Raw genomic sequence first — 12,937 nt, 5'->3', positions numbered from 1 at the left:
ACTAAATACAGCTTACCCAACATCTCAGATTGACATCGCTAGCTTCCGTTACTACTAACACAACACGCTAATTCGCTACTGCTAGCCTGTTAACGCGCCACCCGTGCGCTCAGCTGTTTTATTTATTTATTTTTTCTCTCGCGCGCTCGCGCCTTTGAGTTCATAAAAGCTCAGGTAAGTAATAATCAGTCAACAAACACGGTGAGTAATGTCTTGTCCTGTTATTGTCACCTGCACTTCATGTCACATGTTTAGCATAGACTTCTCTGTTGGCAATGTAGGATTTATATGTGATAAATGTAAGGAGACAGTTAGGCTGACAGAGAAGATTTCAGAATTAGAGACACGCATCCAAACTTTAATTGAGGATAGTAAGAGTGCTAGAGCTTTAGATACTATTTTGGATGCGCCTAGCATAGTGAACTCTTTACATGATTCGGTTCCAGCTGAAGTAGTGCCTGAGCAGCCGGGCAAATGGGTGACAGTGAGGGATCGCTCTAGTCGCGGATCAAAAAACCACTCTTCCGTTCCGATTACCACAACAAATCGATTTGCCCCGCTCAGTGAAACACCCACTGAGAATTCTGTTGATTGTGCCCTAGTAATTGGTGATTCGATCACACGGAACGTGAAAATAGAGACACCAGCGAACATAGTCACATGTTTGCCGGGAGCCAGAGCGCCTGACATCAAAGCAAATTTAAAAGTGCTGGCTAATGCTAATCGTAAATTCTCTAAGATCATTATTCATGTCGGCACTAATGATGTTCGACTCCGCCAGTCGGAGATCACCAAAATTAATATTAAAGAGGTGTGTGAACTTGCAAGTACGATGTCAGGCACTGTAATTTGCTCTGGCCCCCTTCCTGTTCGCAGGAGTGATGAGATAGTTAGTAGATTGTGTTCACTGAATCGCTGGCTGTCTGAGTGGTGTCCGTGTAATAATATAGAATTCATAGACAATTGGAAAAGTTTTTGGGGCAAACCTGACCTGTTGAAAAGAGATGGTATTCATCCCTCCTGGAATGGTGCTGCTCTTCTATCTAGTAATATGGCTCATAGTCTTAGAGCTCAAACATGACAAATTGGGCACCAGGTCAGGAAGCAGACAGACTGGCTAAACCAACCGTCTGCTAGCGGCCTCGCGTCACCCAGGTCAGATAAATCCCATCACATAGAGCCTCTTTCACCTAGCTATCATCATATAGAGACTGTGTCTGTTCCCCGATTTTGGAAATCCAAAAAATGTTTAAACCTATCTAAGGTTAAAAATTTAATTGATGTTCAACAAATAAAAAACAGCTATAATACAGATGAGCAAATGATAAAGCTTGGGTTGCTGAATATTCGATCGCTTACTTCAAAAGCACTCATTGTTAATGATATGATTTCAGATAATAACCTAGATGTGCTGTGTTTGACAGAAACCTGGCTAAAACCAAGCGATTACATTACTTTAAATGAGTCCACCCCGCAAGATTACTGTTATAAACATGAACCCCGTCTGAAACGCAAAGGGGGTGGTGTTGCTGTAATTTATAGTAATATTTTCAAAACCACTAAGAAATCAAGTTTCGAATATAATTCTTTTGAAGTGTTAGTGCTTAATGTAAAAATATATAGTAAAAATGATAAATCACGTTTGAGATGTGTGCTGGCTACTGTATACAGGCCACCAGGGCACCATACAGACTTTATCAAAGAATTTGCGGACTTTCTATCAGAGTTAGTATTGGCTGCAGATAAAGTACTAATTGTTGGTGATTTTAATATACACATCGATAATGAAAAAGATGCATTGGGATTGGCATTTAAAGACATTGTAAACTCAATTGGAGTTAGACAACACGTGTCAGGACCTACTCATCGTCGTAATCATACTCTAGATCTAATATTATCACACGGAATAGATGTTGATGCCGTTGAAATTCTGCAGCAGAGCGATGACATCTCAGATCATTATCTAGTCTCGTGTAAATTACATTTAGCCAAGGCTGCAAAGCCGACTCCGTGTTACAAATATGTTAGACCTATCACTTCTGCTACTAAAGATTGCTTTATTAATAATCTTCCTGATCAGTTTCATAATCTCAGCATCTCAGATAGCTTAGAAAAACTTGATATTGCAACAGAAACTTTTAACTCTCTCTTTTCCAGCACTTTAGACACAGTTGCTCCTTTGCGCTTAAAGAAGATTAAAGAAAATAATCCAACGCCGTGGTACAACGAGCACACTCAGGCCCTTAAGAGAGCAGCCAGAAAAATGGAGCGCAACTGGAAGAAAACAAAACTAGAGGTATTTCGCATTTCATGGAAAGAGAGCTTGATTACTCACAGAGAGGCTTTAAAAGCTGCTAGATCTGCTTATTTTTCAAACCTATTAGAAGAAAATAAACATAATCCTAGGTATTTATTTGAAACAGTGGCTAAACTAACGAAAAAGAAAGCTTCAAACACAGAAGTTTCCAAGCAGCACAGCAGTAATGACTTTATGAACTTCTTCACTTATAAGATTGATAATATCAGGGACAAAATTATAACTATGCAACCGTCTGCTACAGTATCGCATCAGGCAGTGCATTGTAGTCTCCCTGAGGAAAAATTTGATTCATTCATTGCTATAGGAGAGGAAGAATTTACTAAACTCGTTAAATCATCTAAATCTACAACATGTATGCTAGACCCTATACCGACTAAGCTACTGAAAGAGATGCTTCCAGAGGTCATAGATCCTCTTCTTAATATCATTAATTCCTCTTTGTCTCTAGGATACGTACCAAAAAACTTTAAGCTGGCTTTGATTAAACCGCTTGTTAAAAAAATGCAACTTGATCCTTCAGAATTAGTCAATTACAGGCCGATCTCGAATCTACCTTTTCTGTCAAAGATACTAGAAAAGGCAGTATCTTCACAACTATGTTCCTTTCTAGAAAGAAATGATATCTGCGAGGATTTTCAGTCCGGATTTAGACCATACCATAGTACTGAGACTGCTCTCGTTAGAGTAACAAATGATTTGCTCTTATCATCCGATCGTGGTTGTGTCTCTCTATTAGTGTTACTCGATCTTAGTGCTGCGTTTGACACCATTGACCACAACATTCTTTTAAATAGACTAGAAAACTATGTTGGCATTAGTGGAATTGCACTAGCATGGTTTAAATCATACTTATCTGACCGTTATCAGTTTGTAGCAGTAAATGAAGAGATGTCTTATCAATCACAAGTTCAGTATGGCGTACCACAGGGCTCAGTACTAGGACCGCTGCTGTTCACTCTGTACATGCTACCCTTAGGAGATATCATTAGGAAACATGGCATTAGCTTTCACTGTTATGCCGACGATACTCAGCTCTATATTTCTTCAAAACCTAACGAAACTTACCAATTCACTAAATTAACAGAATGCATAGCTGATATAAAAAACTGGATGACTCGTAATTTCCTACTTCTAAATTCTGAAAAAACAGAGATTCTAATTATTGGACAAAAAACTTCCTCACGTAATAACCTAGAATACTGTCTAACACTTGATGGCTGCTCTGTTAAGTCTTCGTCGTCGGTTAGGAACCTGGGTGTGCTCTTTGATACCAATCTTTCATTTGAAAGTCACGTGTCTAGTATCTGTAAAACCGCATTTTTCCATCTTAAAAATATATCTAAATTACGTCATATGCTCTCATTGACAAATGCGGAACAATTAGTCCATGCGTTCATGACCTCAAGGCTAGATTATTGTAATGCTCTACTGGGTGGTTGCCCTGCACGCTTAATAAACAAACTACAGCTGGTTCAAAACGCAGCAGCTCGAGTTCTTACCAGAACCAGGAAGTATGACCATATTAGCCCGGTTCTGTCAAAACTGCACTGGCTCCCTATTAAACATCGCATCAATTTTAAAATATTGCTGATTACTTACAAAGCACTAAATGGTTTAGCTCCGCAGTACTTGAGCGAGCTCTTAACGCATTATACTCCTTCACGTCTATTGCGATCTCAAAATTCCGGCCAGTTGATAATACCTAGAATATCTAAATCGACTGCTGGCGGTAGATCCTTTTCCTATTTAGCACCAAAACTTTGGAACAGTCTTCCTACCATTGTCCGGGAAGCAGACACACTCTGTCAGTTCAAATCTAGATTAAAGACACATCTCTTTGACATAGCGTTCACATAATACATTATAGACTTCTATAATTCAATATTAGGCTGCATAGATTAGGTCAGCTGGAACCGGGAACACTTCCCATAAATCCTGATGTACTTGTTACATCATGAGAAGAATGGCATCTACGCTAATTTTAGTGTCTTTGTTTATCCCAAGGTTTTCCCGCAGCCTGCCGGATCCAGGCCGTTTCCAGATCTGATGAAGGACCTTCGCCTGGACCCGGTGTCAACGCAGTGCTGAAGGGCCAACTAGTCTCTCCCTATGGAGGATCCCTTTCCCACTCTACAGATAACGCGTCGTCGGGAAAACTCAATTTGCGTATCTACCCCGAATTGATAAAATAAAATAAAATTCTGAATCAAAACTATAAGGAAACACCAGTAATTTGTTTAGGTTTGGTTTGTAGGGAATTCCAAACCTGCACACATATATTCAAACGCACATAACTATAGAACCCGTTCTTAATGCGCATCTGAACGCCATCAGCGTTTCTCACAGGTTCGCTAAAGTCTGTGTAGAGAGAATGGTGTCGTCTTGGCGGCCCTAATTTAAAAACAAATGATCGTTGCGACGGAAGCGAATCAATCAAAACTAACTTTAGCTGGAAAATAACTTTATTAAAGAACCGCTATAAAGCCAAAACAATCTTACGTTATATTATACATTTATCTCTGTGAAGCTGCTTTGAGACAATCTACATTGTTAAAAGCGCTATATAAATGAAAATGACTTGACTTGACATAAGCATCAGTAGCCAAGCGCATTGGTGTGACGTCAACTCCCCTCTTCGATTGATTGGCTAGAGGAGTAGCTGTCAATCTAGAACTAGTGGACCAATGGTGACGCTTAAGCCCGCCCTAATTTACATGAAACTCGAACTGCAACATTTGGGAAAGCAAGCTCAGAACATAGAAAGAAAAGCGAAGAGAAAAACTGCACAAGCGTACAAAAGAGTAAAATATGAGCAGAAAATGCAAGAAAGCACAAAGTACAGAGTAATAAAACCAAGGAAAACATACTTTTTAATGTGTTTTGTGCAAAATAACTTTTAATGTGTTTAAAGTTTTTATTCATGCTTGTTATTTCTTGATTCACGCTTATTATATTTTGATCCGTGACCACGTTGTTTGCTATTCTGATCATTTTGCTTTTTTTTTTTTTTCAGTTTGTGCAATATATTTTTACATGTGTTTTTAAATTTTTGATTCACGCTTATTATTTTTTTATACATGACCGCTATATATTTGGCGGGAATTTGATCCCATACTGATTCACAACGTAGAAAGCTTGGGAGCTGATTGAAACAGACCTAGATGAATTTGTTAGAATGCCGTAGATGTCTCAGGCCCGGATTAACACCGTGTAGTGCCCCTGGGTGACAACATTTGAAGTGATCGTTGTTTAGGTACATTAAGCCACGTAAAGCTTTTTCACGTTAGTATAAACCCCATGAGAACCGTGTGGAGTCAACCCACAGCCCAACCCACAACCCACGCTGCCCTGCTGAAAATGTGAAGCAGAAACGCTTAATGTCAGATAACGTCCTTAACTTTAACCTGGACTTTTGGTTCGATTTTTTTTTACCGTTTTCAGTGGTTATGAGGAGCAATATGAGAGAGAAATTTGGTAATCATTGTTAAACCACGTCATGTCATTGTCAGCATGGTACTTATGAAGTAGATTAGTGGGTCAGAGATGTCTAATGCTTTTTGAAAACTTAAGGCTTTCTTATTCATAAAACGAGTTGGACATCATCACATTTTTGTATACATTTTTATTTATTTACATTAGTAAGCTACAGGACATCGTCTTTCAAAACATGACCTGCGCGAAAGAAAAATAAATAAATAATGCGTCATTATTCCCAGCACTTCTGAAAATGCACTTCCGAATGCGTCTCTGTCCCCAGCACATTTCAAACCAAACTGGCGCCCATGAGTGAGGTTGTCGGGGTTGTCTTAATCCATTGTCGGCATCTTTCCGCTTGGATCTTGGGCTTTGGAAAGGCGAAAAAAAACGACCCCTCCCTATAAACTTTTGGGGTACCTGGTGTCAGACTTGCAGGTGCCATAGGCGCATCGTTTCACCATCTTGCTGAAAATCGCAATGTTTGACGGTCACGGGGGTCTTTCTCCTTAGTTACAGTTGCTGAGCTAGGATTGGACGAGGACCGTTCGAGGGCGGGGTTTTGCGAACGGTCAATTCTTTATGGATATAATTAATATTCTCTCTGTATATATTGTATCATTAACTGTTCATTTTGTATCTGCATCTCTTCCAGCAAAATAATATATATACAAAACATGAAAAATATTTTAAAGTCTAGTCATTATCTTAATCACTTGGTGCCCCCCTATTGGCTGGTGCCTCAGGGCACTCGCCCAATCCCGTCTATGGATAATCCGGCCCTGTCTATAGTATAGACATACCTTTGTAAACCTGGCTGGACTGTGTTTCCCAAAAGCTTCTTAAGCCCAAGTAGCAGAAAAAAAAGAAAGAAAAAAAATTAAGCTTATGCTTTTTGGAAACGCAGCCATGGGAAGCAATGTTGTAAAAGGCCAGCGCTGTGACTGTGACAGGAATGAGCGGTGGCTCTGCGGTCAGGCGTATAGATCTGTGTCACAGTTCTGTCTTCAAACTCTTCACGATCCCTTTTAGTGTAAATCCTAGATGAGTATGGCGATGTACTGTAGCTACAGGCACTGAGTTTTATTGAACAGGTAATTTTTAGTTTATTGAACAGGTAATTTTCATGAAGCATTTGAAAGTTATTTAGAGCAGTTATGTAAATTGTTGGTGAATGTCTTTTCAAAATCAATCATGTCAACGCAAACATAATGATAATCAATGTTTTCAGTTTAAGGTAACTTTCTGGTATTAGCCACGAGTTTCAGATCAGTTAAAAAATAAGTGAAAAGCTCAGAGAGATGATGGAACAACTATAAAAAGATGTAACCTATTATTGCTAGACTTTTAAAGGTCATAATCTTTCAGTAGACTGTTTTATTATGGATGAAATATTACATTGTGACATACAGTAGCCTACTAGCCTATATAATTATCATTTTAATCTGTAATAAATTAGAAATTGTATTTACCCAATATCAAAATGAGAAGACAAGGTCTTGGCATTGCAGTCCTTGCGTTGTTTCAAAGTGCCTATGAATGTAAGAGGGTACTTCCTGCTCACGAGAAGAGCTGATGGTGCTTTGAGAACTGAAACTAGAACCTAACATACACTGTGTTAAGTGTAATTGTGTGTAACATCACTGTGTGTGTGTGTATGTTAGGAACTGATCTGTCCATCAGGAACTCATCCGTCGATTGTGCCCCTAAATGAGACACCACAAATAGAAAATAATGAACAAATAAAAAAATAAAAAGAATGTTTATTTAAAGAAAAATGCTAACTACACAATTATGGTGGCAAAATATATGTGTAAAATATATATAAATGGAATGAAGCTAATGCCCCACACGATGTGTTCCTGGTTATGTTTCTTTAAAATCTGTAACTTAAAGGGAAATGGCACTACATATGAAAACCCTTGAATGATCTCTGCAACAGAAGTGAAACGGTTTAACTTAAAGCCATAAATATACTCCGATATACAGTATTTGGAAAAGGAGTTGAAGTTTAGCATTGTGTGTGACCACATCATGCTGAATTATCAGTGTGGATTCAGAGAATATAGCTCTGTTCTCAGAAGAGCAAGTTAACACACTGTTAAAGCTGTGAAGCAGATTTGAGAAGATATGGTTTTGGACAAGGACAGATAAAACCTAAATCCTCATTATGGAGAGTACAAGCATATTTTAAGCTTTTGGTTTATATTTTATTTGAAATAAAGTCAAGAGTCAGAGTTGACATCTTCATGCTCTCCATCATCCATATCTACAATCTCATAGTCATTATCAGGATTTTTATCTGCATATTAACTGCAGGATACAAAGTACATAAAAAAAAGTTTTACTATGGTGGTACAATGTTTTAGAATTGATATTAGGAGGACATGATGTAAATACTTACCTTTTGAACAGAAACGTAATTATATAGAAATATATAATTAGCAGTGCAGAATTATGAGCAGTACAGCTGTTACCACAGAACCAATGATAACATATGAAGAAGCTTCCTCTACTTAAAGGGGTAGTTCATCCAAAAATGAAAATTCTGTCACCCTTTTCTCACCCTCAAGTATAAAATAACTGCTTCCTTCCCATGCTAAACATGCAGCATTTTTGTTCAGTTTAACTTTTCAACATTCTGCCCATCGTGAATGTGCCCAGCTGTAACATGCAAGTCAGTTTGCACTAGACTTGCATTTTTTTGTGCGAAAATAATTAATTTCCTGTCAGCTTTAGTTCTTCTTTATAAAGAACACACATCTTGTTTCTTCAAATGAGAGTGTTGGGAATCTCCTCAAAAGCTTGTGCTCTAAATGTGTTGCTGCAGATTTGTGTTCATCTGATTGCAATTTGCAGTTTATTTTTCTCAAATTCATCGAGACACACACTTCAAGCAGTTTACCTGCTGTGCTGTAGTCACATTTACCAAAGAAGCGGTGGTCTACCAATGACATCAGTGCTAAACAACATAATGGACTACTAAAACAACCTTGGATGTCAGAAAAGGAGGGGTTGTTGAACAAGAATGTGCCGTTTTTTGGTGAGCCAAGATAATATATGGCCAGTTTTCATGCATTGTAGAAGGTCACCAGTATGTTTTCCCAGATTTTTTTCTGCCTGCAAAGCCATCTGAACATTTCCCTCTTACTTTCCTGTATGGCTATTGAAGGGGTGGATTGGAATCCACTGATGCTTCAATGTATGTAATGAGTGATTATAATCAAGGTATTAATCAATATTTTTCCTTCTAAATATCACATAAGTTGAATGTGTTCTCTAGGCTTGTGAGATTTTACTTTGTTACAGAAGTTACCAGTGTGATTACTGAAATGTTATTTTCATATATTCTCTAATGTCTGTATTTGATATGAATGCAGTAACAGTGTAGCTCTCCTTGAGAGAAAGAACGCATTATCTTGATGTTTTGAGAGGACTCTCCTTTTTATAGTTAGAGCCTGGCCAAATCCAACCTTGAGGAAGCTGTGTGTCAGTGTGTGTGTGTTAGTCTTCTTGGTTACAGGTTAAGGAACCACTGGCATTATTGGAGATTGACTGAGTTGTCCGAGATAGGCTGGCGCCCAGTAACCCAAATCTGTGACCTGGAAGGTCACGACGTGCCTAACTTCAGGGTCCGAGTGTCAGCTGCATAATTGCTTCCGTCTATCTGTATATGTGTGGAAAATTACTATGTTTACTATTCTTAGCCAATGAGAATCATTCAACCTGAAGCAAGGACGTAGCTTAGACCTTGGTGAATGGTACTGCTGTGATCTTTGTAACTGTAAGCGGGGCGGCCTACGAACTCCTGTGTGAGTCTTGAAGCTGACTTCTGCTGATGAAACTGCAAACTATCTTAAGTAAAACTTTCTCTATTTGATTGAACCTCACGACTCTTGGTCTTCTTTCATCATATTTGGTTCTGGGTCCTTAAGCTGTTACCCGCTAACACTCTTAAGTTGACTGCAACAATCATGCCTCAAATTTGTTTGAAAAATTGCATTCATTTTGAGTATTTATTTAAATAAAAGTAAATAAAATATTAGTTTGTGCATTAATATTAGTCATAAATGTACCAAATTTAGCTGTAATTTTGTAGGAAGATGCAGCAATAGACTCTTAAAAATAAAGGGTACAAAAATGGTTTTGGCAGTGATGCCATAGAATCAAATGTTTCCACTATAAAGAACCTCTTGCATTGAAAAGGTTCTATAGATGTTAAAGGTTTTTCATGGAACTGTTAATGCCAATAAAGAACCTTTATTTTAAAGTGTAATAGCGATGCACAAACAGATGAATAATGTAATGTAACAAGAAAAAAAACTCCCGTTTTCGAGTGAGACATCTGAACACACAAACGATGTTGGTGAGGTCACACCCTTAGATTGTTATTAATATTTCAAGTAAAAAAAAAACTCCCGTTTTAGAGAGACATCTGAACACACAAACGATGTTGGTGAGGTCACACCCTTAGATTGTTATTAATATTTCAAGTAAACAAAAAAATGGCAGCTTTGTAATTCAGCACTAGAAAATTAAATCACAAATAAAAACCCACCATGGTCAGAAACACACAAAACAGAAGTCTTTATTAAACATTACTCTTATCATCCAGGGACCTGACACAACAGAAACATTTTTGTGCGTTTGACTGTATAACAACTGTTAAAGCAGAACAGGGTTTGTGCTGTACGTCATGAAGATCTCTGTTTGTCATCCTTTGAGTGAGAAAAGAGGCCCGTCGCGCTCTGTGGCTCGATAGTGATGAACTTTGGGCAGCGAATAAATGCAGAATCAAATGAAACGGACAGTACTGAGCAACTGGAAGAGGCTTGTGATTTTCACAACAGGTAGATAGAAGTGAAGAGACTCGAGCTCTGTGCATGTCGTGTGCATAGTTGCAGTGAAATGGTTCACACCCCTCTCTCAGATGAACATGTTAAGGAGGAAATCGTTCCGGCCCACTAAACTGGCCAAAAGTACACGCGACGGATTTAGCAGAAGTGATGCAGAGGCAGAGCTGTTGTAAACTGGTACAATAATGATATGCTGACACTGATCCGCCAGAACTGGATCACATGGAGAGACGCCGTTTCATTTTATTGGTCCATTTCATCTATTGTTTTTATTCAAACGGACTGTTCATCCAAAATTTTAAATGGTTTCATTGACTCACTCTCATGTTGCCCCAAACCTGTGTGAATTTCTTTGCGTAGAACTCAAAGATATTTTGAAGAATGAATCGTCTTTATTTATATGATAGTCAAATGGGGATCAAAACCACATTGGACCCCATTGACTTTCATAGTATGGAGAAAAAAAAAAGTAGTAGTTTCAAACATATAAGTTTGGAACAAAATGAGGTTGAGTAAAATAATTGAGTAAAATTTTAGTTTGGACGGTGTCTAAAAACCAAATAGTTTTCACTTTTGGCAATAAAAACAACTAAAACAAAATTATAATCTTTTAGAAAGGACTACGCCAATGCAAGAATGTCTTATTTTAATATAGAATTTCTAGACAACTAAGCTCATAATTGATACGGGGACAGATCGGTCTCATGAATCCAGATGTCTGGCAGGGATCAGTGCGTTACAGAGGCAGAGTTGTTTGTGAGCTTTAATTAAAGTGATTGTCACACAGAGGCAGTGTTGTTGTTGTTGAAAAGTGTTCAATGATTGTTGCAGGAGAGCAGAGGCAGTGATGTTGTAAGGTACAGAGGAGGAGGACGCGGAGGTGCAAGCATCTCAGCATATGTGACGGATGATTAGAAACACAAACCTACCACTAACAGGCCTTCAAAATTGAGATGCAGGAAAAAAGGCATGAACTTCCATGTGAAATGCTCAGTTACAACATTCTCAGTACTCGTGAAATGAGCGTTTAGCTAAAATACATCTTGTGTTCTTAGTGAGTCTTCGTGTTTGGAAATCTCCTTTTTTATTTTATAATCTGCTAATACTGTGTAGAAGGGGGTATCTGTGTCTTTCCACAGTTGACAATTACAAAATGAAAAGTAAATTAAGAAACAATATTAAAAAGCTACAGGAAGGCATTTCCCGCTCCTTTAAAACAGATCTCATACACATCTTTCAATCACAAGCTGCTTGTTTACATACTTCATTTAATTGCCAAAAACTGCCAAGTTGATCATTCTGATGAAGTCTAATATAGCTCCAAATCATCTGGACAAAATTGCATTTTAACCCCATCGTACTTCACGTCTTGAAGTACACGCATCATTTTCAGTGCTAGTGCGACGTGCCCTTGAGCAGGATGTGAATCTTGGAGTGAGCGCAACAGTGGGTCGACCATAATCGTGTTCAACTCTTGAGAAAAGTGAGAGAAAAGATAATTGTTCTGCATTCCACCTAAGACAAAAAATTCAAATCTCATATTTCTGTCAATATAGATTTCATATATTCATATATCTTTTGTAAGAAAACAAAGAAACAGAATCAAAACAGCTGGAAAGTCCAAAATGTCCCTGACTTGTGGACATTTGACGTCCTAATGTCCTTTAGCTTGCTTTAAGGGATTGAAGTTTATAAAATAACGTCACGGGCCGAGAGAGCGCATCCCTCAGACGAGTCCTTCACAGTCTGTGTGATGGGAGCAGAGCCGGGAAGACACAGTAAAGAGCTGCTTCTGCACACACACAGGGCATTTTGTTCTGCTGTCTTCTTGAACCACCGCCACATAAAAAAGCTCGTCACTGAATCACGGGTGGGTTTAAATGACGGTGTGAGTTTTGATCAGGCTCGGCCTGCGTGTAACTCGATTGGTCTTCAGCTAATAAAAGCCAGCCAGATTTACTGTTCAATTCGGGTCCGGTCACCCCGGATCAAAGTCTACCGGAGTTCTGGTCTCTGGCGCTGGTCTGCTGCGGCTTATTTCTGGTTCCGTACGGAGCCCTGTCTGGAGGCGAGAGTCAGGGGGAGTGAGCCGAGGGGCTGCTGTGTGCCGAGCTGGGAGACAGACTGGGGCTGCAGCTTCCTGGTGGTGCTCCTCCTCCTCCTCTCGCCCCACTGCCTCCTTCCAGGCCCTCCGAATTCTCCAGCATCTCCTGAATGAGTGGAGGCATGGAGCCGGGGATCTCCATTTTCAGCGTTATTACCCGTTCCGCTCCTGATTGAGAAAGAA

General features: G+C 38.9%; 1 protein-coding gene across 7 annotated transcripts in view; it reads right to left on the bottom strand.

The window, feature by feature from the left end:
• Positions 1–10,363: 10,363 nt before the first annotated feature.
• The window catches only part of rarab (retinoic acid receptor, alpha b), a 139,316-nt gene continuing 136,742 nt past the window's right edge, over positions 10,364–12,937 (bottom strand). For all 7 annotated transcript variants that reach the window (XM_084407753.1, XM_084407754.1, XM_084407752.1 and 4 more), the window contains one exon: positions 10,364–12,922. In XM_084407753.1, coding sequence (XP_084263879.1) covers positions 12,726–12,922 — 197 coding nt within the window. In that variant the 3' untranslated portion in view covers positions 10,364–12,725. The remainder of the gene's footprint in view (positions 12,923–12,937) is intronic.

The sequence above is a fragment of the Rutilus rutilus genome (genome assembly GCF_951802725.1).
Source record: "Rutilus rutilus genome assembly, chromosome: 1".
In the NCBI taxonomy this organism is placed as follows: Eukaryota; Metazoa; Chordata; class Actinopteri; order Cypriniformes; family Leuciscidae; genus Rutilus; species Rutilus rutilus.
Note: the sequence above shows the minus strand (reverse complement) of the source record. Positions and strands in the feature narration are given on the sequence as shown.